The sequence below is a fragment of the Schistocerca cancellata genome, chromosome 6 (assembly GCF_023864275.1).
Source record: "Schistocerca cancellata isolate TAMUIC-IGC-003103 chromosome 6, iqSchCanc2.1, whole genome shotgun sequence".
Lineage (NCBI taxonomy): Eukaryota > Metazoa > Arthropoda > Insecta > Orthoptera > Acrididae > Schistocerca > Schistocerca cancellata.
In genome coordinates, this window is record NC_064631.1 from 315823432 (window position 1) to 315850589 (window position 27158).

The 27158-nt window shown below is 43.0% G+C and overlaps 1 protein-coding gene across 1 annotated transcript in view; it reads right to left on the reverse strand.

Annotated features, from left to right (window-relative positions):
• The window catches only part of LOC126190780 (dnaJ homolog subfamily C member 13), a 362669-nt gene that overhangs the window by 44900 nt on the left and 290611 nt on the right, over positions 1–27158 (reverse strand). The window contains exons 31-32 of the mRNA XM_049931321.1: positions 22976–23258; positions 22315–22531 (exon numbers count right to left, since the gene is read on the reverse strand). Of these exons, the coding sequence (XP_049787278.1) occupies positions 22315–22531; positions 22976–23258 (500 nt within the window). The remainder of the gene's footprint in view (positions 1–22314; positions 22532–22975; positions 23259–27158) is intronic.

Sequence of the window (27158 nt, forward strand, 5' to 3'; positions counted from 1 at the left end):
TTTTGTTTTAGTGTGCAAAAAAACAACTGGGGTCAAAAATGCCCAAGTCAGAACTAGAGAAGAACACGAACACAGACAGGAGTTAAATGACTATACATCAGTCCTAATTGACAGAAGAGAAGATAGCTAAAAGCAGGAATGTGGAAAAAGGGCTAAAAAAGACACCATACAGAAATGGAGGTCCAAAATTAAAAATTAAATGGCCTCCGCCATATTGCTTCAGCAGATACAAAGTAAAACGAGGTTGACATCCCACGCGTCTTTGCTAAAACGGCTGATAAATCAGACAGCAAACCCAAGCTGGAACGTAAACGGACAAAAAAATAAATAAAAGGGGGGGGGGGGGGGGAGGGGAGGGGGGGCAGTCCATCAGGAAGTGGCGGACAGTTAAAATTTGGGAGCAATATGTACACAGTGGTGGGGTAGTGCCACATAGCAAATGATGATGGCTAAGAAGGCAGTGCCCAATATGCAGCTGAATTAAAATAATCTCCTCCCAGCAGGAAGGCCGACAGAAGGTCATCCAATGCGCAGGGAGATTCTTAATAAGATGAAGCTTATTCCCGTGAAGAGAGGACCATTGGCGATGCCAAAGGAACACCACCTCCTGACAGACAGCAACGAAGAGACCATTCGAAGGAATATAGGTACTCACAGGCTGAGGTACGAGGACTGCAGCCTTGGCAGCAGTGTCAGCTGCCTCATTTCCTGGCAGCCCAACATGACCAGGAACCCACAGAAACAGGACACTGGCTCCACCAAGAGTGAGCAAGTGACAGTTTTTCTGGACCCACTGCACTAAGGGATGGACAGTGTACAGCGCACATAGACTTTGGAGGGCACTGAATAAATCTGAGCAGGGGACAATTGAAAAGCCTGTGCCACTGGATGTGCTTTCCGTGGTGTGATGCAGGGTGAAGAGATTGGCTGTAAATACTGAGGATTGTGTCGGAAGCCGATATCAAAAGACACGGGTGCCAGTGACGAAGGCACACTTGACCCCATGGTCAGTCCGAGATCCATCAGCGTACACAAAGGTACTATCACAAAGTTCCTTGCGAAGGTTGTGAAACTGAAGGCAATAGACCGAGGCTGGAGTAATGTCCTTAGAAAGTGAATGAAGGCCAAGGTTAACATGGGCTGGTTTACAAAGAAAAGGTGGTGAAGGGTTCACACCCACTGGGAAATTTGTAGGTAGTGTGAAGTGAAGCTGCCGTAAGAAGTGCCGAAAGCAAACTCCAGGAGGTCATAGAGAAGAGGGACGAGCCCCATATTCACGATCGAGGCATTTATCAAAGAAGGAGGCATAGGAGGGGTAGCCACGCATGACAGACAAATGGCATGCACACCTGCTGAGGAGAAAGGCACCGCGGTAAGACAGTGGTAGTTCAGCAGCTTCAGTATACAGACTTTTAACCGGGCTGGTGTAAAAGGCGCCCGTGGCTGAACAAATGCCATGACAGAGGATAGTGTTGAGACGGCATAAGAGGGATGGGCGTGCAGACACACAAACAAAGCACCCATAGTGGAGTTTTGAACAGACAAGGGACCAGTACAAATGGAGAAGGGTGGTTCTATCAGCACCCCAGAAAGGACCATTGATGACACACAGGATATTGTGGGACGGCATACAGAGGGCTGCCAGGTAAGATACAGGGTAGGCTATTGAGCACGAGTCCCAGGACTTTCATGGTTTCAATGAATGGAAGGGCAACAGGCCCTAGATGGAGAGAGAAACCATTTGTGCCACCAAAAATTCATACATGCAGTTTTGTCATTGGAAAAGCAAAAGCCATTGTCAATGCTCCAGGAGTAAAGGCGATCAAGATAGCGCTAAACAGATGCCACTCAGTGAGACATGTCTGGGGAGAACTACAATAGAAGGCAAAATAGTCAACAAAAAGAGAGCCGGAGATGCCCGGCAAGAGACAGGCCATTATAGGGTTAATGGCGATAGCGAAGAGGACAACGCTCAGGATGAAACCCTGAGGGACACCATTTTCCTGGATAAAGGTGTCTGACAAGGCAGAACCCACAACCACCTTGAAAACTTGATCTTGTAAAGATGCTCGAAGAAAACAGTGCACGTGCCCATGGAAGCCCCACGTGTAAAGTGTACAGAGGATACCAGTTCTCCAGCAGGCGTCATGGTCCTTCTCCAAATCGAAAAACATGGCCACAGTCTGGGACTTCCACAGAAAACCATTCACGACATGGGTGGACAAAGTAACAAGACGGTCAATTGCAGAACACCGCACTCAAAATCCACACTGTGCATTCGTTAGTAAATTGAGAGACTCGAGCCACCATACCAGCTGGGCACGAATCCTATGTTCCATCACCTTTCAAATGCAGCTGGTAAGAGAGTTGGGGGCGGTAACTAGAAGGAAGATTTTTGTCCTTACTGGCATAGGTATGGGTATGACTGTGGCTTCACGCCAGCGTCCAGGAAATGTGTCCTCTGCCCAGATGCAGTTGTATGTCTTAAGCCGAAAGTCCTTGCCCGCAAGATAAAGGTGCTGCAACATCTTAATGTGGATGGCATCTGGCCCTGGGGCAGAGGATTGGGATGAACTGAGAACATGATCTAGCTCCCTCATAGTAAAGGCGGCATTGTAGCACTCACGATTCGGAGAAGAGAAGGGTATTGACCAAGCGTCCTCCACTTGTTTCTGATGGAGGAACCAAGTGTCCTCCACTCGTTTCTGATGGAGGAAGGCAGGGTGATAGTGGGAAGAGCTTGAAACTTCTGCAAAATGGTGACAAAAGATGTTGGAGATAGCAATAGGGTCGACGATGATATTGTCAGCTACTGTCAGGCCAGAAATTGGGGAATGGATCTTGGTTCCAGAGAGCCATAGGAGGTTGGTCGACATGACAGAGGAAGGTGTGGAACTGTTAAAAGAACTAGTGAATGAAATCCAGCTAGCTCTTTTGATATCCCGAAGAATGCAATGACACTTTGCATACATCTGTTTACAATGAATACAGTTTGCCTCCATAGGGTGGTGGTTAAAACCACAGAGAGCACATCTCTGTGCACGAATTGCATCGCGGCATGCCTCAGTCCACCAAGGGATTGGTACACGACGTGGTAAAGATGAAGTGCGAAGGATGGAACGTTCTGCAGCAGTAAGGATAACATTTGTGAGATATTTGACATGGTCATCACAACTGGGGAAATCTCATTCTTCAAAGGTTGCCAGGAAGGAGTAAAGCTGCCAGTCAGCCTTAGGAAGCTGCCATTTAGGCATACATGCAGATGGGGTAGGAGTAAGCAAACGGATAGCACACGGAAAATTGTCACTCGAGTAGGTGTCAGAAAGAACTGTCCACTCAAGACAAGGGGCAAGCTGGGCAGTGCACAAGGAGAGGTCCACATGGGAATAAATGTGTGAGGAGCCGGAAAGGAAAGTGGGTGCTCCAGAGTTAAGGCAGAAGAGGTTAAGTTGGTTAAGGTGGTCAGCCGAGAGGGCCCCTCTCTGATAGGTCCTGGGAGAACCCCAAACGAGATGATGCACATTAAGGTCACCGAGTAGCAAAAACGGGGGAGGTAGCTGCCCAATAAGTGGAAGGACAGCGAATGATGGAGGGACGTATATGGTACAGAAGGGAAAAAGTCAGGTGGGGAAGGTAAAGGTGAACTGCAACAGCTTGAACATAGGTAGTCAGGAGGTGGATTGACTATGAATGTCATCCCATATGAGCAGCATGGCGCCTCCACGAGATAGAATGCTGACCTCAGGGGGAATATCAAAATGAATCAGCAAAAAATGTGAAAGCTCAATGCGATTGTGGGGGTAATATTTCGTTTCCTGAAGGGTGAGGACAAGGGGATGCTGTGACGCTAAAAGCAGCCATAAATCCTCTTTGTGGGACCAATGGCCATGAACATTCCATTGGAGGAGAGTCATGAGGATGAAGAGATGTAGGGGTGTCACCTCGGTGGCTGCCGAGAGACAGCTGGGGAAGAGACACCACCACAGATCACAGAAGCAGGATGATTCTGTTCCATGGGCTTCACAGAAGCATCGGCTTGCTTATGCGGTCAGTCTGTGGAGTCCAACACTGAAAAACAGTTGTTGGTGCACACCGAGGCTGGCCAGGCTAAGGCACCAAGTGGCAACACCATCGAAGAGGATATTCAAGGTGGCGAAGTAGAAGACTGTTTGCCTTTGAGAGGAGGCAGAATGGCCGCTGTTGCAGTCGATACAGTGGGGAGGAGGAGGTGGACAATCGCCCTTGTACAGTTCCCTACCACAGGTGACACATGTGGCTGGGTGTCAACAAGACGTTCTAGTGTGGTTGAAACGATGACACTGGTAACAGCGCATCGGGTTCAGAATGTATGGTCAGAAGGTGATAATTTCATAGCCTGCTTTGAGCTTGGACAGAAGCACCACTCTATCAAAGGTGAAAAAGACAGCGTGAGTGGGCAGTAAGGAGGAATCTAACTTTTTCATTACATGATGGACAGCAATGACATCCTGATCAGAGGTAAGAATGGATTTCAGCCTTGGGTAGATTGTTGAACAGCCTGGTGTAAATTACACCACAGGAAGAATTTAAAGTTCTGTGGGCCTCGACACAAACACGGTAACCACAGAGAAGTGAGGCAGCAAGCAGCAGTTGTGCTTGAGAATCGTAAGTGGTCTCCAAAATCAAAGAGCCATTCTGTAAATAAGGGCAGGATTTTACAGGGCCAGCAATTGCATCTACACCTTTCTGAATAATAAACGGATTTTCCACTGTGAAGGACTGACCGTCTTCAGTATGTGAGACCACGAGGAACTGTGGTGCATCAGGAAGGGTCTTTGAATCATTAGCCTCATTACGTATACATATTGTAGATGCTGAATGGGAAGATTATTGACTCATTGCGAGGAAATATCCCACGATTGCAAGCGTCTCCGATGGCATGCTCCTTCCAACCAGGTGCCCCCTTCACAAGGGGGCGCAACCGCCTTAGGTGATTGTTCACACCTCAGGTCACACCTCCTGAACACCTGACAGAAGGACCAATCGGCAATTTGGGAAGGTTATTGCTCAGGCAATCACTCTTCCCTGGGCCTGTACTGTACCAGGGGGTACATGCAAACCCTACCTGCTGACCCAGGGCTGGGAATTACGCATTACCCAGTCACCTGTTATGTGTCAGATGTGTGGGCCAGCTTTCAGGAGCACACAGGGAGGAGGAAGAAGAAGAAAAAGAGGCACCTAAAATGCTGAAGCGGAGGAATGAGAGGAGAAGGGAAACCAAGAAAAGAAAAGGGAGTGAAAAACAAAGGTGAGACAGTTCGCTCATCAGCGACAGAGTGCAGAACATTCCCAATAATACCCCAGACATGTTCCTAAAGGGAGGGGAAAAAGAATAGCAAGAGGATAGAAATGCAGCACAGAAGGGAAAAAATGCTACAAGGGCTGGTGCCCCATGGTAGCCAAGCATGAACCCGCCAAAGAGTGGTGAGCCCCCTGGGGGATTTTTTATTATGAAACACTTTTTATGAAGTAATGTAAATCGACAGATAAAAAAATCTACTCAACAAGCAGCGGCAGGGGAACACACACATGAAAGGATTTAACTTTTACAAGCTTTCAGAGCCTGTGGCTCCTTTTCCCGGCAGGAGAGTTCAAGGGGAAGGAAGAGGGGTGAAGGAGAAGGACTGGAGAAGTTTAGGGAAAGGGGTACAGTTCAGAAAAATCACCCAGAACGCTTCCTTCTTTCCTTCTCATTCCGTCCGATAAGTCTCCCCTGACCTGGGGTTTTGGGTGACTTTTGGCAAATTTTTTATCTATCCATTTACATTATATTATCAATAATTGGTTATTTTCTTTTTATGAAGAGTTGGCCAATTGGACCAAAAATTGTATCAAACTGTCATGTAATGGATCTCCTTAAGACAAGTTGCATGGTAGGGAAGATATGATAGCGGCAGCCAATAGCATGCAAGCTAAAAGAAATTACGTATGTGGGAGTGGCTGCATAGAGTTAGTGTTCAGACTTCTATCATTTCAAGAGTCCAGTTCGTATTGCAACTTAGAATTTTTCTGCGAGTGAGACCAGAGAGCAGCTTTACAATTCATATAGGGAAACGTGTTGATACACATTGTGGAATTATCTGTGAATTGGGAGGGAATTTCTGAGACTGCAAATAATTGATTTTCAAAGGCATTTCTTGGGTCACCTAGCTCATTTGATAAAATTAACTCCAGTTACATCAATTTACTTAACAACTCAATGTGTGGTATCTGCAACAATTTCATTTTACAAGGTGTGGTTATAAGGCCCCACGCCCAACCCCCAAACTGGAGGACCAGGATTTTCCCTTGTGGTTTACTCACCTAGGGAAGATGGCTTCCCTTTGCCCATAGCGCTCCAGCCCCTGCCCCATGTGAGACATGCTTCATCTGGCTCCTCTCTCTAGGCCTGGAATTGTTGTGGATACCAGACCTCTGCCTCGGAAGTATATGATTTACAATATGATGACAAAGCAAAGAACATTTTAATGAGAGGGAAAATCAATATCATGATAGCTACCTGGAACGTAAGGACATTTAAGGGATCTAGCAAAATTGTAAGAAATTAGAGGAAAAATGAATAGATATAGAGAGAAAATAACTGCACTACAAGAATTACAGTGGAAAGGACTGGGAGTGATTGCATCAGGGAAACACATACTGATGTACAGTGAAGGGGAAACAGGACATTATGTTTCTGGATTTCTCATACACAGCTCAATGAAGGTAAATATAATTAGTTTCAAAGTAATTGATGATAAGTTGTGTTCTTTGAGAGTTAGGGCAAAATCTTTCAATGTTACGATGATGTGTGCCTATGCCCCTATGGAGGAATCAGATGGAGGTGATGGTTGGTTGGTTTTGGGGAAGGAGACCAGACTGTGTGGTCATCGGTCTCAACGGATTAGGGAAGGATTGGGAAGGAAGTCGGCCGTGCCCTTTCAGAGGAACCATCCCGGCATTTGCCTGGAGTGATTTAGGGAAATCACGGAAAATCTAAATCAAGATGGCCGGACGCGGGATTGAACCGTCGGCCTCCCGAATGTGAGTCCAGTGTCTAACCACTGTGCCACCCCGCTCGGTAGATGGAGGTGAGCAGAGTGTATTTTACTCCAAACCGGGAGAAAAAAAAAAAAAATCAGGAAAGTTCAAAGGCATGATGCAAAAATTATCCTTGGGGATCAGAATGCAAAAATAGGAAAAGAAGAAGTGTATAGAAAAATAATACGAAAAGAAAGCCTGTGTGAAGTAAATAATGATAATAGACTGACACTGATAGAATTCGCCAATGGAAAGGAGATAATGAAAAACACTTGGCTTCCAAGGAAAGATATTGAGAAGTGCACATGGGCATTGCGAAACGGAGTTGCAAGAAACCAGACAGACTATGTAATTAGATAAATGCCACATATCGGGCATCATGGAAGTCAGTAGCTGTAGAAGGGCAAATGGAGAGACAGAATTAGGTATACAGACAGAAGATAAATATGGCAAGAAACAAAAAGAGAAAGGGAAAAGTGAAAGATAGCACAGAAAGTATCCAAATTAAAGAAAATCAGGAAGAATACAAAAAGAAATTAGAAAAGATTATCGAGACAAGAGAGCACGTGGAATGAAGGGGATGTGGAAACTAACTGGGAGATACTGAAAAAAAAGAGAACAGAAAAAGAGCAGATACGTTATGTAGGATGAAGGAAATGCAGTATGAAATGAGGAACATCAAATACTTTGATGAAATTAAGGATAATAATGAGACACAGAAGTTCTATAAAAGATCTAGAGAAATGAAGAGAAGATTTCAACTGAGACTGGTTCTGAGCTGGGAGCTAGTGAGCCAGTAAGACCTAGGAGTGGTGTGGGCATAACAGTATCCATGGCATCTCATAATATGAACACAAAATGCAAAATTTAAATTGCCAGTTTGGAAATATGAATTCAAAGTTTGGAAATAAATTCAGGAATATGGACTCGAAATGTGAAAATAAGTCTTGGGGTTAAATGAGAAATTCAACATAATTGACAGCAGCATGAATCATGACCTGGGGTGGCAATTTTGTAAGTCGAGCAAGCAATAAAGCAAACTACAGAGAAATTTGGAGTAGGAATTAAAATCCAGGGAGAAGAAATAAAAACTTTGAGATTTGTCGTTGACATTGTAATTGCTTCAGAGACACCAAAGGACCTGGAAAAGCATTTGAACAGAATGGACAGTGTCTTCAAAGGAGGATATAAGATGAACATCAACAAAAGCAAAATGAGGATAACGGAATGTAGTCTAATTGACTCACATGATGCTTGAGGAATTGGATTACAAAATGAGACACTTAAAGTAGTAAAGGAGTTTTGCTATTTAGGGAGCAAACTCACTGATGATGGCCAAAGTATAGAGGATATAAAATGTAGACTGGCAATGGCAAGAAAAGCGTTTCTGAAGAAGAGAAATTTGTTAACATAGTGTATAGAGTTAAGTGTCAGTAAGTCTTTCCTGAAAGTGTTTGTATGGAGTGTAGCCATGTATGGATGGATTATAACTAGTTTAGACAAGAAGAGAATAGAAGCTTTCAAAATGTGGTGCTGCAGAAGAATGCTGAAGATTAGATGGGTAGATCACATAACTAATGAGGAGGAGGTAATCACCAATTTAGTACTGGAGGGCAGCGTGGAGGGTAAATATCATAGAGGGAGACCAAGAGATGAATACACTAAGCAGATTCAGAAAGATGTAGAGTGCAGTAGTAACTTGGACATGAAGAAGCTTGCGCAGGATAGAATAGCGTGGAGGGCTGCATCAAATCAGTCCCTGGACTCAAGGCCTCAACAACAACAACAACAACAACAACAACAACAGTGGCAGTGTGACAATGGGGAGAATGAAGAAAAATCTGCACTGGACAAGCTCAGCAGCAACATTATAGCTATCAAATCGCAATTAAAACGTGTGCTGAAAACTAAATCTGAAAGTTTTGATACCAAGTTAACAGCTGTTGCCAGTCACCTTGAAATTGCTGGAAATAGTAAAACTTGAATGGCTTATATTCATCTTATCATGCAGAGACCTGTTTTGAAACCAATTTCAGGTGACAACAGGTACCACCCTGTTGATTTCTTACAATTCTCTAGGGATTATTTTGTCATGGTGATGTCAAACAAAAAATAAACTTGCAAAGAGTCTATCAAAGGATTCTGCATGAACTTGCTCAAACCAAAACTAATGCTTTTGCAAGTTATAGCATTTTCTAGAAGAGTTAACTCAGTAAATATTGTAGTGATACCAATCACATTAGCTTACAAAATGAAGTTTCGAATGAGCCCCTGTACAGAAGTGGCAAGATGACATCGCGTCTTTTCTACCAGAATGAATTCCACAAGTACACCATGATAAAACCTTGGAAACGTTAAACATAATTTGCACTCTAAAAAGACATTTACCTGAATCACTGCAGTGGGATTTAATTCACAGTCGTACTGATCATCACCACCACCACCACCACCACCACCACCAGTTTGTGGGGTGCTGAACAGCGTGGTTATCAGTAACTGTACAAATTATTTTACACTGTCCAGCCTTGTTACTTTCCCAGATGATGATGAAATGATGAGGACAACACAAACACCCAGTCCCTGGGCAGAGAAAATCCACATCCCGGCCGGAAATCAAACAGAGGATCCCATGATCGAGAGGCAGCAATGCTAGCCACTACACCACGAGCTGTGGACTCAGTTAACTTGTTCTTGGAATACGTGAAAAAGTTGGACCAGGCTTTATGCTAAATGCCATAGTTAGCAACAAACAGAAGGGGCAATGAAAAGGTTTTTGTTATGTTTTGCTTTAGGGTGCAGAAAACAATTGGGGTCATACACACCCAAGTCAAAACTATAGAACATGAACACAGAGAGAAGTTAAATAACTATACCTCAGTCCCAATGGACAGAATAGGAGACAGCTTAAAACAGGCACATGGAAAAAGGGGCTAAAAAACACCTTAACTAAAAATTAAATGGCATTTGCCATATTGCTTCAGCAGATAAAAAGTAAAACGCGGTCGACAGTCCATGTGTCAGTCCCTAAAACGGCTGACAAATCAAACAGCAAACCCAAGCTGGAACATAAATGGTTAAAAAACAGGCACTCCAGCAGGAAGTAGCAGGCAGTTAAAATTTGAATGCAATGTGTAGAAAATGGTGGGGTAGAGCCACATAGCAAATGACGATGGCTAAAAAGGCAGCACCCAATATGCAGCCAAGCCAAAATAATCTCCTCCCAGCAGGAGGGCAGAGAGGAGGTTGTCCAACACACAGGGAGAGGCTTAATAAGCTGAAACTTATTCCTGTGAAGGGAGGACCATTGGTGATGCCAAAGGGACACCACTTCATGACAGACAGCAACGGAGATATCATCAGAGGGAATACAAGTACTCGTGGGCTGAGGTACAAGGACTGCTGCCTTGGCAGCACCATCCGCAGCCTCGTTTCCTGGCAGCCCAACATGACCATAACCCACAGAAACACGACACTGGCTCCACCAAGATGAGCATGTGACAGTTTTCCTGGACCCGCTGCATAAAGGGATGAGCAGTTTACAGTGTACATACACTTTAGAGGGCACTGAGTCTGAGCAGAGGACACAATTGGAAAGGCTGTGTCGCCAGATATACTCCGTGGCCTGATACAAGGCGAAGGGCTCGGCAGTAAATACTGAGCAGTGTGCCGGAATCTGATATTGAAAGACACAGGTGCCAATGACAAAGGCACATCCGACTCCACAGTCAGTCCGAGAGCCATCAGTTAATACAAAGGTACTATCGTGAAGTTCCATATGAAGGTTGTGAAACAGGAGGCGATAGACCGAGGCTGGAGTAGTGTCCTTAGGAAGCGAATGAAGGCCAAGGTTAACATGGGCAGCATCACAAAGCCAAGGTAGTGAAGGGCTCACACCCACTGGGAAAGTTGCAGGTAGTGCGAAGTGAAGCCGCCATAAGAAGTGCTGAAAGCAGACTCCGGGAGGTAATAGAGAAGAGGGATGAGCCCCATGCTCATGAACAAAGGAATTATCAAAGGAGGCGGCATAGGAGGGGTGGCCACACATGGTAGACAAAAAGCATGCATATCTGCGGAGGAGAAAGTCATGGCAGTTGGACAGTGGTAGTTGAGCAGTGTAAAAGGTGCCTTTGGTCCAACGGATGCCATGATGGTGGATAGTCTTGAAATGGCATAAGAGGGATGGGCGTCCAGATGCAGAAACGAAGCACCCACAGTCAAGTTTTGAATGCACGAGTGACCGGTACAAACGGAGGAGGGTGGTTCAATGGGCACCCCAGGAAGGGCCATTGAGGACACACAGGACACTGAGGGATGGTGTACAGAGAGCTGCCAGGTAACACACATGGGAGGACCAAAAGAGTTTCCTATCGTGCATGAGCCCCAGCAATTTCACAGTTTAAAGAAACATAAGGGCAACAGGCCCAAGATGTAGAGATGCTGGGAGAAACCATTTGCGCCGCCAGGAATGAAAATGTAATTTACACGTAACTGAAGGAAATGGAGGATGAGTTGCGAACTATTATAGCTATCATGGACACCGTGACCAAATTAACAGAGAGCATCAGCAGTTTCCTGATAACAGAAACCAATGTCATATCCAGGAAAATAGCATGACAATTCAGTCAACAAAACACCCAAAATCTTATGGAGAGGGAAATACAGATTGTAGCAAACTGTTATTATCCTCAGAAGGGAGAAATGCCTGGCAATCAATCAAAAAACTACGTTGGGTTGCATCAGAGGTCTGCGACAGGATATGGAATTGACAAGGGAATGGACCAGAAATGAAAATAAAGGGTTTGATGGTGGATGGGAAACAAGACATTAATATATGTTCCATGGACAACTATCTAGGTAACACATTGCTGTGGCATTGTGCAAACAAATATAACAGCAGGCAAAATATGGACAAAGATAACAGAAGTGAAAATGGTGACATGAATAATGATTTTTATGGTCAAAAATTATTTGAACAGGTTGAATCTAAGGAGGATTGCAACTGAAGTAGTATTGGCATTTGCTGTGTTTGATAATATAAATATGTGTATGTGTAATGTGGAGGAAACTCATGTAAATGATAATGTGTGTGATAATAATACTAATAACGTGATCAGCAACAACAAAGATGTTAATGATGTAATAGTGGAAACATGCAAGGCTGTTTCTGTGGGTAATAATTATGAAGTGTTTGGTAAGGAGATCAGCAATAACTGTAGCAACAATGTGCACAGTGTCACAGTTACCTGTAATGTTGATGTTTTGGAGCTGCCAGAGAATGCACAAAGTGATATTGTGGACTATGGAGGCCAATACATGTGAGGATTTGTTAAATGTTGTTGTTAATGGTAGGTATGAGGAAGGTATGAGGAGAAAGAATTACAGACATATCTGTTAATGGAAGATGGAGGTCAAATTACACTAGACAGTACTTTTTAGAGATGACTGGACATAAAAGGATGAATGTCAACAGTGTGTGAAAGATTGGATAGGTAAATCTAAATTTTATTAATGCATTAATGCTGAAGAATGAGTATGATGAAAAAATTGAGTTTGCCAAGAACCGTTTCGAAGATTAATAATCCTTCATAGAAGTTTGAGGAGGACAATGATTTAGAGACAGTACATTGTTTGACTGAACACTAGGGAGATGGTTGGTTGGTTTAAAAGGGGGGAGGGCCCAAATTGCTAGGTCATCAGTCCCTCGAACTGATAAAAATAGCTCCACAAGGGTGGGAGTAAAACAAAAAAAAGACACTAAAGCAAAGCTGGAAGAAAGGAAACACCACAAGAACGACAGGACAACAAACACTAGAATGGACATAATTGGACAAGAAAACCACAGAGAGGTGCAAGAAACAGATAGAAGGGATAAAATCAAGAGAGCAGATGACCAGGGCTGGCCGACCACAAGAATAAAAAGAATAAGCCAGCCGAGCCTAAAATCACTAGCGTGGAGAACACAAATAGACAAAACGCAAGTGCTACAACTTAGATAGAATGATAAAACCCACCCTCACATATAAAACGTAAAACCTTAGTCGATGCGTTGTGAGCTAAAATTAATGGTAATGAGCCCGGTAACTGAAGATTCCATTGCAGGGCAGCCAAAGAACTACAGCTCAACAAGATATGGTCCACTGTCAGCCAGGTGCTGCACCAACACTGAGATGGGTCTTCACGTTGCAGGAAGTAGCCATGGGGTGTTCAAGCATGGCCAATGCGGAGCCGGCAGAGAACCACAGAGCCCCTGCGAGAGGCCCGCATGGAGGACAGCCACACATTCATAGTCTCCTTAATCGCACACAGTTCATTGTGCATACTGAGACTGTACCATTCCATCTCCAAAAGCTGGAAAACCTTGTGGCATAAAAACAAAAGCAGGTCTGTTATTGGAATGCCGATCTCCATAAGTGGTTTCCGTGTAGCCTGTCGGCAAGTTAGTTGCCTGGAATTGCGACATGACCTGGGGTCCAGACAAACACCACTGAACGACTGGACCATTACTGTGCACAGGTGGACGCCTGGATGGTCACTACCAAAGGACGACGAGGGTAGCACTGGTCAATAGCTTGTAGGCTACTCAAGAAGTCAGTACACAGAAGAAACAACTCCCGAGGGCATGAACGGATGTGCTCAAGAGCATGAGATATAGCCACCAGCTCTGCAGTGAAAACACTGCAGCCACTAGGCAAAGAATGCTGTTCAATACATCCTTCATGGGCATATGCAAAGCCATCGTGACCATCAGCCGTCGAGTCATCTGTGTAAACCACTTAATGGCCCCAGCACATGTCAAGAATCAAGAGGAAGTGACAGTGGAGAGCCATGTGGAAAGTCCAGATGAAGCCGCAGCCTAGGTGTACACCATGGAGGTGTATGTAAGTGGACCTTGAGTATAGGTGGTAAAGCCATGGACTCCAGTTTGGATAGAAGGGATTGGACGCGAACTGCAATTGTAAGCCCTGACCTGGGCCACCAATGCAGGAGATGAACCGCCATGGGTGGAAAAAAGAGATTGTAATTCGGTTGTGCAGAGAACTACAAACATGTGCAACATAACTAGTGAGCAGTTGTGCACGCCTAACCTTCAATGGAGGGACTCTGGTCACCAGACTCATCCTAAAAACACTCGTCACTAGTGGTGCACTAGGTCCAGTAAACACAACGCTGAGGGCGCCGCTGAACCATAAACCAGACTCCCATAGTCAAGGTGGGATTGAACAAAGGCTCTCTAGAGCTGCAGCAGTGTAGAGTGATCCACACCCCAGTTGGTGTTGCTCAGGCAGTGGACGGCATTGAGGTGCTGCCAGCACTTCCACATAAGCTGACGAATGTGAGGAAGCCAAGTCAATCAGGCATCGAAAACCAGTCCTAAGAATCGATCTGTCTCAACTACAGTGAGTTTATCATCATTAAGATAAAGTTCTGGTTCCAGATGAATGGTACGATGCATAACACAAGACTTTGTGACTGAAAACTGGAAGCCGTCGACTAGAGCCCATGATTGCACCTTGTGGATGGCTCCCTGTAGGCACCGCTCAGCAACACTAGTACTGGAGCAGCAGTACGAAATGCAGAAGTTGTCTGCATGCAGAGAAGGTGAGACAGATGGCCCTACAGCTGCTGCTAGGCCATTAATTGCCACTAAAAATTGAGGTACACTCAATACAGAGCCCTGCAGGACCCCATACTCCTGGCTATGGGGGGAACTATGGGAGGCACCAACCTGGACATGGAAAGTACAGAGTGACAGGAAATTTCAGATAAAAATCAGGAGCAGGACCTGGAGACCCCCACTCATACAATGTGGCAAGGATACGATGTTGCGAGGTCATGTCCTAAGCTTTTTGTAAATCAAAAAAGATGGCAACAAGGTGATGGCATCTGGAAAACGCTTTTCGGATGGCAGACTCGAGGGACACAAGATTATCAGAGGTAGACTACCCTGGCGGAAATGCCCTGGTATGGAGCCAGTAGGCCATGTGACTCCAGGATACAACCCAACCACATACACACCATACAGTCTAGCAGCTTACAAAGAACATTGGTGAGACTGATGTGCCAATAGCTATCCACATCAAGTGGGCTTTTGCTGGGTTTGGGCACTGGTGTGATGGTGTTCTCCTGCCATTGTGATGGAAAGAAGACATTACACCAGATCTGTTTGAAGATGACGAGCAGATGTCGCTTGTAGTCAGACGAGAGATGTTTTATCATCTGACAGTGGATCCGATCCGGCCCAGGAGCTGCGTCGGGGCAATGTGCAAGGGCACTGAGAAGCCCCACTCTGTAAATGAGGTGTTATAAGGTTCACTGTGGCGTGTAGTGAATGAGAGGACTTTCCCTTCCATCCGCTGTTTCAGAGTGTGAAAGGCTGGGGATAATTCTCTGATGCAGACACTTGAGCATAGTGTTCAGCAAAGTGCTCGGCAATTACGTATGCACTGGTAGATAACATGCCATTGGTGTTACTGCCAGTGATACCTGTTGGGGTCTGGTACACAAAAACACGTCTGATCTTCATCCAGACTTGGGCAGGTGAAGTATGGCACCCAATGGTCGAGACAAAGCTCTCCCAACACTCCTGTTTCCATATTTTTATAAGCTGGTGAATGCGGGTACAGAGCTGTTTAAAGGCTATTAGGTGCTCAAGGTAAGGGTGCCGCTTATGTCACTGTAGAGATTGCCGATGCTCTTAATTGCCTCAGCAACTTCTGCCAACCACCAAGGTACTGACTTTCGCCAGGGACACCCCACCCTAAAAACAAGGGATCACGATTCTGCTGAAGAAATAATTGTTGTAGTCACCTGCTCAACCATCACATCGATGTTACCATGTGGGGGGAGATTCAATGATGACAGCAGAGGTGAAGGCTTCCCAGTCTGCCTTGTTGAAAGCCCAGCTCGCTATGCATTAGTGGACATAAAATTGGGGGAGTGACAGGAAGATGGGGACGTGGTCACTACCACACAGGTCGTCATGTGCTCTCCAATGGGTAGATGCGAGAAGGCCAGGACTGCAAACTGAGAGATCAATAGCTGAATATATGCCATGTGCCACACTGAAAAGTGTGGGGGTTGGGGGGGGGAGGGGGGGGACACCTGTATTTAAGATGCAGAGGTCGAGTTGGGACAGTAAATTTTCAACATCTCTACCTCGGCCAGTAAGCATGGTGCAACCCCACAAGGGATTATGGGTGTTAAAATCTCCCAAAAGTAGGAAAGTTTTAGGGAGTTGATCAATCTGTGCAGCCAATATGTTCAGTGGTATTGCACCATCTGGAGGGAGATATATGTTGCCGACACGTATTTCCTGCGTCAGCCATATCCTGACAACCTCAGCTTCAAGAGGAGTTTGAAGGGCACAGTTTCACTACACACCGAGTTCAGGACATAGACGCAAACTCCAACTGACTCTATTATATTCGCTAATGTTCTTGTAATATTCCCTGTAGCCCTGAAGGGCAGGGGTCCGCATTTCTGGGAACCAGGTTCCCTGGATGACAATGCAGAAAGCATGTGTAAAGCTTAACAACTGCTGTAGCTCAGCCAGGTGGTAGAAGTAACCGCAGCAATTCCACTGGGGGATGACATTATAGTGAGGCAGGGAAGACATGAAACGCTCAATGAGGCAGTTTACACCTCAAGGTCACCTGCTGCCACTGATTGAGTACCTGTGCAATAGACATCCACTGTGTCTGAGGGTCCAGAGAGATCTAGGTCCTCAGCGGATGCCAGAATCTCCACTTCATCCTCAGACTCAGAGCTTGTAGGGAGCAGTGGTATGGGTGCCACCGCAAAGTCTTGGTTCTTGGGGGTCTTCTTCTTTTTGATTTTCTCACACTGCTCCTTTGGCTTTTCTGGCTGGGAGGGCTTCACTGAGTCAGTCTCAGGGACTGAGTAGGACAGTGAAGCCCTACGACCAGCTACCTGTGGTTGCTTCAGCCACTGGCGGGTGTCTACTTTGCTGCTGGTAGGAATGTGGGAAGGGAGTAACCCAAGGGACCCCTTCTAAGCGAGAGGAGTTGAAGAAGATGCATGCTTCTCCAGCTGAGAAGTGCGGACTGATGTCACTGATCATTTGGAGGGGGGGGAGGGGGGTGGCGGCTCACCATCAAGGGGGCAGATGGAGTCTGACAGCTCTGAGAGCCAACTGTATGTGACAGAACGGAATGTGCTACAGCTGTTGTCGTAGCGGCAGCATAAGTGGATGTCATACACACAGGATGTAGCCTCTCTTACTTTCTCTAAGACTCTATATAGATCAGTCGGTCCACTGTCTTGTATTCCATTATTTTCCTTTCTTTCAGTAGAATCCTACAGCCTGGTAAGCAAGGGGAATAGTGCTCTCCGCAGTTAACACAGATGGGAGGCAGGGAACATGGAGTATTGGGATGTGAAGAGCATCCACAATCTCAACAGGTGATGCTGGAAGTACAGCAGGAAGACATAAGGCCAAACTTCCAGCACTTAAAGCACCGCATTGGGGGAGGGATATATGGTTTCACATCACAGCGATAAACCATCACCTTGACTTTTTCAGATAATGTGTCACCCTCAAAGGCCAAGATGAAGGCACCAGTGGCAACCTGATTATCCCTCGGATCCCAATGGATGCACTGGGCAAAATGAACACCTCGTCACTCTAAGTTGGTGCATAGCTTGTCATTGGACTGTAAAAGAAGGTCCCTGTGGAATATAATACCCTGGACCATATTTAAGCCCTCACGGGGTGTGCTGGAAACAGAAACATCCCCAGCTTGTCACAAGCGAGTAAGGCCCGTGACTTGGCCGAGGATACTGTTTTTATCAAGACTGACCCACGGCACATTTTGGACAAGCCCTCCAACTCCCCAAACTTGCCCTCTAAATGTTCCATAAAAAACTGAGGCTTCATTGAGATGAAATATTCCCCATCAACTCTCGTACATACAAGGTACTGGAGTGAATAAGCTTCGCTGGCATCCTTAGCCTCGCGTTCCTCCCATGGTGTGCCCAGGGAGGGGAACGATTTGAGGTCTTATTTCCTTGCACTTAAGTTAGGCCTCGATTGCTTGGACTGCTGGTGGTGGACCACCAACAAGAGATGATTTACTACGCTTCATGGCGTGTCATCTGCCTTGATGCCACCCACTCTGACCACCAGGGGCCGTGCCTATGGGTACTACCCAGCCACAGCTCCTTGGCATACATGGGGATTTTATGGGGCAAGCATCAGCAGAGCGATCCCTGTGTAGTCGGGGCTACAACCAACAGGGTCATGGCGGGCCAACCACAATGTACCAGTTACCGTGTTGGATATTAGGTGCAAACAAGCAAAGAAATCCATTATCGTCGTCAACGCAGAAAACGATACTACATAGTGGCTGGAGCGAAATGCACCCAGGAGAGTGACATCGCCCAAGAGCTGGAGAGTGAGCGAAAGTTCAGATCCACGTCAATGAATGATGCGGAAGGTCTCAGCGCACGATGCACTATGTAAGGCGCCCTTCCCCAATTGGCTCACTCTTCGGTAAATTTTGAAGAATGGAAGTAAAACCCTACACGGGACCCTCACATAAACGCCAAAACATGTGAGACCCCTTTTAGTCGCCTCGTACGACAGGCAGGAATATCTCGGGCCTATTCTAACCTCTGGAGGGAGGCGGCAGGGGGAGGGGGGTATTAGTTGACAGTGGGAGCAATATCTGTGCCATAAATGAAACATTTTATGATCAAACTGAGGAAATGTATGGTAAGAAACTGATAGTGTTTCCTGTGATAAATATGAGATTTATTAATGCTACAGACCAGAACAGTAAGCCAATCAAAAGAAAAGTTGTGACTGAGTTTGTTGTATATGAGGAGTCATTTGAGAAAAATTCCTTAGTGATACCAGGTTGAACTGAATTTAGTGCTTGGGATGGACTTCCTGACTGAGATTGCCAAAAACCAGAAGCACAAGTAGTAGCTTATTATGTGTGTACAGTCAGTTGTCACTTGTAGGGATATTGTATTATTAATTTTAGAACCTGTGAGAGCAGAGGTAGCTACACCACTGTACGACAGCACATCTGAGAATGGTGTGGAATTCTATGTACACACACAAGATGGGGTAGTTGAAGGTCCTTGCACGGAGCTTCCAATTGAACACCACTCATTTTTGTGCAATTCAGCAACAGTCTGAACTGTTGGTAGTGAAACAGCCCATTAACAATTAACAATTTGGCCAATTGTTCATGTAATTCTAGGGACATTTTGAGTCTGCTTTTTGTGAAATTGGCTGACTGCTAGTGGTGCCCAGATAACTAATGCTGCTACAAAAGAGTTCTGTTTTAATTAATAAACTGTTGAATTTCAACAGTACTCCTTATGCCACCTAGCTCTTTTAATATAACCATTCCCAGCTACATTCATTTACTCATACTGCAATTAACAAGTCTACAAAGAAATCACAAACTTAAAAAGGGGGGGGGGGGGGACTTTTTTCAGAAGTACATGCACGTGTGCACGCCCCCCCCCCCCCCCCCCAATTTGCCTATTTATTGTTGCCATACTGGAAAATTTGTTTGATTAATTTACATTCTCCCGATTCTTTCACCCGTACAATAAATACAAAATATCCCTTCCACAATAATTCTACAGGGTCCAGATATTTCTGTAAATTTTTTTGTCCTTAACATGCAGTTGCCATTTTCATCTGTTTTCTGTCTCACAATGTTTCTTTCTTTCCTATATTTACTTGGTCCCCTACTTTCAGCGTAGCAATGAACTGAACTGTAATGAGTGCAGTCATGTCTACATTCTAGTATGCGAGTTTTACATTCACTGTCAGTTTGTTATTATATTGTATCTGTTCTTTGAAAGTTGGTATGGCATCTCAGTCTTTTTGAGTTTGTCGTCATTTGTATATTTAGTTAAACCATTTGTTGAAATGAGTGATCTAAGGTATTTAAATGTTTCTGATTCACTTTTTTCAAATTCTGTTTTTTTATTACACTGGTGTGTCTGACACATTGTTCATGTACTTTGTTTTAGACTTAAAAACCTGTTACCTTCCCAATTTTTCCCAAACTAATTATTTGGATTTATGTCTATGTAAAATAATAATCATTTACTGGTCCAATGTGAGTAATTTGGATACTACTATTTTGGTAAGCATTTTGATCTGTCAGTTTATTCACTTTCAGTTCATTTTTCTATCCTGAATGATTTCTTTCAAGGCTTAGTTAAAGTACGCAAGTAACAGCCCATCTGTTAGCACAAACCATGTTCTGATATTCTGATGAAATACTAACTTGGGTTTAGTATTTAGAAGGGGTGTTGAATTATTAATTTGTTACCTGCTTTGGCATGTGGGGTATAGGGATTGATTTCTTTACAGAATCAAGTGTTCTTTGAAAGAGTATAGAGGTGGTGGTGATTTTGTTTCATCATTATTTAATGTAAGATTACCAACTTAAAGTTGACAGAAGACAGGGCCATGATGATCTTTTTCAGTATCCTACTTGATATTCCACTGTATGCTTGTAACTTTGTTTTCAAATGTGCTTAATACAACATTGGATAGAATGTTCTAGGTTTATGACAGAGGTGATATTCTAATGAAATTAATATTATCACTAATCTCACCGTTTCTGAAGTGGATAGAGTGGTGACATTTTCTATCACCTCGCGTTGATATAAAAGCGGCAGTCAATAAAAATGAGATAGTTGGCAAAAAAGTAAGTAAACAGACAATTATTTCAAAATTAATTCCCGTAAGTGTTAATACATTCATCCCACTGTGAGTCAAAATGGTCAATGTCTTTGTGGCAAAATGTTTGCCATTGCCTACGGAACCACAATAGTAAACATGTATGCACCTCTTTATCCAAAATAAATAGACAACCACAAATGTCTCAGTTCTCAGTGTATGTCACAAATGGGTGTGATGGATCTTAAGATGATCAGGTGTTGTGCCACAATCTCTGTATCATACCAAATCCAGCTGCTACATCTATAACTAACACTTCTATGTCTCACAGTTGGAGTAACAGAAATTACAAATGTTCATCTATCAGTAATTCATCTCTTTGCCAAGAATGCTGGCCAATCAGTAATTCATCTCTTTGCCAAGAATGCTGGCCACGGTAAAAGTGGCTAAGAAATGGTTATTGTTTAGGCTTTGTCTTCAGGCCAGACATTAAACTACTATTTAAAAAATGCCTCCCATTGGAATCTTGTCCACACAATAAATGTTAGAGCGCCCCATAAGTTATCTTAACTATTTTTAACTGCCCTCTTTAATACTGGCCATCAGTTTAACCTTGCTGCTGGCAGACTGAGGATCACTGGAGTGGGGCTGCACTTGAAATTTCACATTTTTCAAAATTGTGAAATGGACATAGCAAAGTTGCTTGATGGGGTCAGAGAGTAATACTTGCGATAACCCTAAATGTAGTCAAAGACTATGAATCAATATATCTCACCCAATCAGCTCTCCTCATGCAATGTGTAAACTGCCTATCTTTAGTGTATGTCTAGATACACTCAGTTAAATGGATAGAAAATTTTCTTTGTGGTTTAAACCACACATTAATGGAATTCTCTCTGCTTCTGAATAGATCCAGTTAACATTATACAGTTAACTGTATAATGAAAAGTTCACCTTGTTGAACACACATTTTCAGCAGTTTTCCTTCAGTCACTGGTCTATCTGATAGATGGATTCAGATGTAAGACGAATAAAAAACCTTCTTCTGGTCTACCACCTTCCCCAGAGGTGTGTAGGTAATATTCTCTCTCTCTCTCTCTCTCTCTCTCTCTCTCTCTCTATCTATTCCCCCCCCCCTCCCTCCGCAAGCGCGCGCGCGTGTGTGTGTGTGTGTGTGTGTGTGTGTGTGTGTGTGTGTGTGTGTGTGTGTGTGTGCGCGCACAAAAAACCACTATTCAATAAAATCAGGAAAGTTTTATTTAAACATCCTGTCACCACCAATGTACATTCCTGTTAGGTCAACATGTGAAGTCATTACAACCACTTCTGGCAGGCAGATCACAGTAGCACATATCTGCTGCAAGTTTTCGATTAACAACATAATCTATTTTTACAGATTTTATAACACACATTAACCTCAACACATACATGAATCTGAAAAATAATGGATTTTCAATTCTTTCTTTTCATCATAGGTATTAATGCATCCCCGAATTAAATATGTCTTTTATAATGGAGAAAATACCATTCATATAATCAAAACAGTTACTACTCATAAACAAAAAAGGTCAAGAACTTACATCAGGCTTTTCCTTGCTCATGAGAGATATACATGTATCCATTAATTCAGCAAGGAACTCCTTTGGCCTACGTAGAACCCAGCCTGGATTGGCTACAAAAAGTCTTAAGTACACTCCTCCCACTCTCAATTCATTTGAATTTGTGATATTCAGTAATGTGTTTTCTTCGGGTACCTTCCACACAGTACTTGGATTTTGACGCTGTGCCAAGTAATGCCTGGGGAAAAAAGTATTAGGAATATTACAAATTAAAAAATGAATGACACATAATATAATACAAATCTCAGACAATGAAATTGAGAGTTTCAAAACTAGCAACTTTAAGGAAATATGAAATAAGGTGAGAGAACCTATTACTTTATAAACTTAAGCAATTGATGAATCAAGAACAGAAAACTTAAAAATTTTCAAATTCTTTACTATTTTTCATGTTTATAGACGACCATGCAACCTCCTTCAACTATACACAAACCAAAACGAATAGAACAGTAACTTGTTAAGTATACAGAATGACAATATAGCTAGTAGGAAGCTAGAATCAAATTACATCGAACAACTTTAGAGCAAAATACTACGACGCAAAAATGTCTTTCTGTTAATCACCTTATGTTTAACATTGTTTACAGACAGTAGTTTTCACACATCATTTAAGCATACTTACTCTTCTTTCATGTTTGAGACAACCCTACAAACAGATTGACGGGCATCTGTATCCCATATCAATTCTGGATTCTCATGTACACCTTCAAATACATGGACACAAGACTGTGGTGAATCTCTCATTGCATCAGCAAATGCTGCTGGTAGAAAATGTCCCACATCAAGTCTTACTTTAGGTCCAACAAGCTTATCTGCCCCCATACGGGCCAATAATTCAGCTGACTTTTCCCTCACAACAGGATTGTTGGAGTTGCAGAAAAGATCCAAAAGGTAAATTACTGCACCTGAAAATGTCAAAAGTAGTATCGAAATGAAATACGATATTTTTTTTGGATTAGAGTTCTGCAGGAAATTTGTGTAAAAACTGAATAGATGTAATCCAATTTCACTTTTCCCATTAATCTCTACTAAAATACACATACTTTAAAACTCAAAATCTGCATAAATCTGATACATATTTCCTGGAACACATCTCATTTCAAAATTATTATTTTATGCAATTTCAAAAACTTTTACATTATTCTAAAAGTAATTTTGATTTTCATTAATGGTGTGCTGAAACTTTGTTGATCATTCTGTGTATCTTTGTGTTAATGTGATGAATTGTTAGTAGTAACACATCCAGGCTGAGAGAGCAGATAAGTATGTATTTCACAAGTAGAGGGGGACATCTAAGAGAGCATTAATACTATCACTTTGCTGATGCATAATCAAGTGAAGTCTATGCTTAATATTAGTTCCCTACACACGAATGTAATTTTCCTCTTACAGGTATTGCATCTATCAAATAATTGCCGCAATATTACAAGCTCTGGCATCATATTAATACCTTCTGTTGTATCTTGACGTACCATTTACCAAGTACATATTACAGGTATAAATGAGAATTTTTACACTGATGAGGGCACTAGGCACTCGTCATAACATCAAACCATACATTAATAATCTTTGTGTAATAGCAAGTTTCTAACTTATGCTGTACATGAAAAGTTTCAAATTTATGTAGTACTCAAAACAGTCAGAGATCCAAAGTTTAGTGAAAGGTACAGAGGCAAGTATGGTTCAGAAAGGAGTTTCAGCTATTAATAATGGGAGCAACAGAAGGGATTTTGTTAAAAAAAGAGGAAAAATAGAGGAAAAAGAAAGTTAACACAAAGAGTTAAAAAATAGATGGAAAAAGAGAGAGAGAGACAGAATAAGATGAAAACTGTCACATTGGGCCTGGCACAATGATAAAAAGGAAAACAAAATAAGGAACCTAAAACATAACTGGTACAAAATGGCTGGAAAACACAAAGCATATTTTAGAAATAATATTCTGGGATGTAGTTCCTGAAATAATTTCTGCATTTAGCATGACACATTATAAATCCAAGTCTTTACCATCATATTACTGATCGATCTTTACTATGGTTTGCTGAGAAGACTACCCACTACAATTATTACATTCAAATGTAAATAACCAGTTAATATCACTTTTGTGTGAGTTTCACATGAATTTCTGCATGATGTGTACTCTTAGATGACTTTTATCTTCATGAAAGAAGCGCCTCCAATGCTTACATTAGACCAACTGAAAAAGTTACTCTAAATATTTTTCACGTTTTTCACTATTAACTTTCGAGTTCTTGCATCCTATCTTCAAGAGTATATCTAGTCATTATGGGGATCCCATATCCTCACATCATATGTTAATTACTATTTTTTGGCTCTTTTTATAGGCTTATTCTTTCATGGGACTGCATATGAAGCCATAAAGTATCAGTATCATGAACAACAGCTGGTTAACAATCTGATCGGTGAGCACTGTTCAACATTTGATAAACAGCATATGTTTTAATTTATGGACCTTATTTTTCTTTGCTTTTAATGTAACTTGGGGGTTTATAATTTCTGTAAAAGACAAATCTACATTACAAAAAACTGAACGAATTATAAACATTTTTATCTTAAATGACCCCAGCCCGTCATTCTGACCAGTGAGATACTATTTTTACATTTATTTTTGCAAAGGGGCAACAACACATGTTTTCACCTGCTTAGCTTATTTTATTTCATTATCTTGATTGGTTCCCTCTCTCTCTCTTTACATTTTACTTTATTTAGTGACAGAATGGACATATTTTAGTTGCTGTTCTCTATCAATACATTATTGTGGTCTGCAGAAGTTGAGCACTCCTCCTCATTATTATGGCACAACAGTGTTTACATTCAGATGAAGAATTATTGAATTACATGAGCAGTTAACCAGAAGAAGAGTCTGAAGGAGAAGATATTTTTGAATCTGATGAGTTGGATGATAAAGATAACAAAGATTATTAAGGTGACGTGGAATACCGGCCCCAAATAACAGAACAAGGGGAATCATCAGAGTCAGAAGATGAATATTCAGAACCTGTAAGACAACATATGAATAACCCAGTGCCTACATGTTCAATTCCAGTGGCTCCATAAATTCCTACTCACAGCTAAAGAAAAAATGAAAAAAATTGCATCCATCTCAGCATTTAGAAGTTGGAGGTGCAGAGACTGCAGTCAACTAAACAGTGTTGACTCTAATTGCACCAGGGAGATTAGTGCATCACAACATATTGGTAAAAACTTCAGGGCCAACATGTAATGCTACGAAACTCAGTCACAGGCAGTTACTTGAGCACATGGTGAGTGCTGATGGACAATAATATACTACAGACCATAAAAACTTTACAGAAATTAGAGCCTGAGAACTTCTCCAGGATGACTCATGGGGATAGTGCCTAATTAAAAACTGCCATAGCTATAATGTACACACGTGTAGCATATGGAGGAAAGAAATTCCACCTGAAACTTCTGTAGTCTCAAGTGTGGTGGCTGGCATTTTTTTCTCATACTATGGGAAGAAATAAGTTCATTGAAGTCATGCAATTTTTTGAGATTTGATGACAAGTTCACTCGTGCCAAAAGACTCTAGACCAATGGCTTCACAGTAGCTACCCCATCTGGAATTCATTTGTATCTAATCTTACCCAGAACTATAAACAGGTGCATTTATAACCATAGATGAGCAGCTCTATCCATGAAAAGCTCAGCGTCGCTATAAAAAAACATGAGTAATACTCAAACAATGGAAACTCCAGATAGGAATATCAGCACTGTAGGAAATGAATGACAGATTGCTGCTTACCATAAAGACGACACACCAAGTTGCAGAGAGGCACAATAAAAAGATGCTTACATATAACTTTTGGCCACAGCCTTCATCAATAAAAGAGAGAGAGAGGTACCATTCACACACACTTACAAGCACACCTCATGCACACATGACCCCTAACTCCAGCATCTCAGGCAGGAATGACAGAATGCAGTCCAGACCACAATGTTGGAATTAGCAGTTGCATGTGCATTAGGTGTGCTTGTTTGCATGTGTGAACACTGTCTCTCTCTTTTACTCATAAAGGCTGTGGCCAAAAACTATATGTACACTTTGTGATCAAAAGTATCTGGACACCTGGCTGAAAATGACTTACACAAGTTTGTGGTACCCTCCATCGGTATTGCTCAAACTCAGTATGGTGTTGGACCACCCTTAGTCTTGATGACAGCTTCCACTCTTGCAGACATATGTTCAATCAGGTACTGGAAGGTTTCTTGGGGAGTGGCAGCCCATTCTTCACGGAGTGTTGCACTGAGGAGAGGTATCGATTTTCGTCAGTGAGGCCTGGCATCAAGTAGACGTTCCAAAACATCCCAAACATTTTCTACAGGATTGAAGTCAGGACTGTGTGGCCAGTCCATTACAGAGATGTTACTGTCGTGTAACCACTCTGCCACAGGCAATGCATTATGAACAGTTGCTCGATTGTGTTGAAAGACGTAATCTCCATCCCCGAATTGCTCTTCAACAGTGGGAAGCAAGAAGGTGTTTAAAACATCAATGTAGGCCTGTGCTGTGATAGGGCCATGCAAAACAACAAGGGGTGCAAGCCTCCTCCACAAAAAACACGACCACACCACGGCACCACAATCTCCGAGTTTTACTTTTGACACTACACACGTTGGCAGATGACATTCATCGGGCATTTGCCATTCCCACACCCTGCCATCAGATCTCTGCACTGTGTACCATGAGTCGTCATTCCACACAACATTTTTCCACTTTTCAATCGTCCAATATTTACACTCCTTGCACCAAGAGAGGCGTCGGC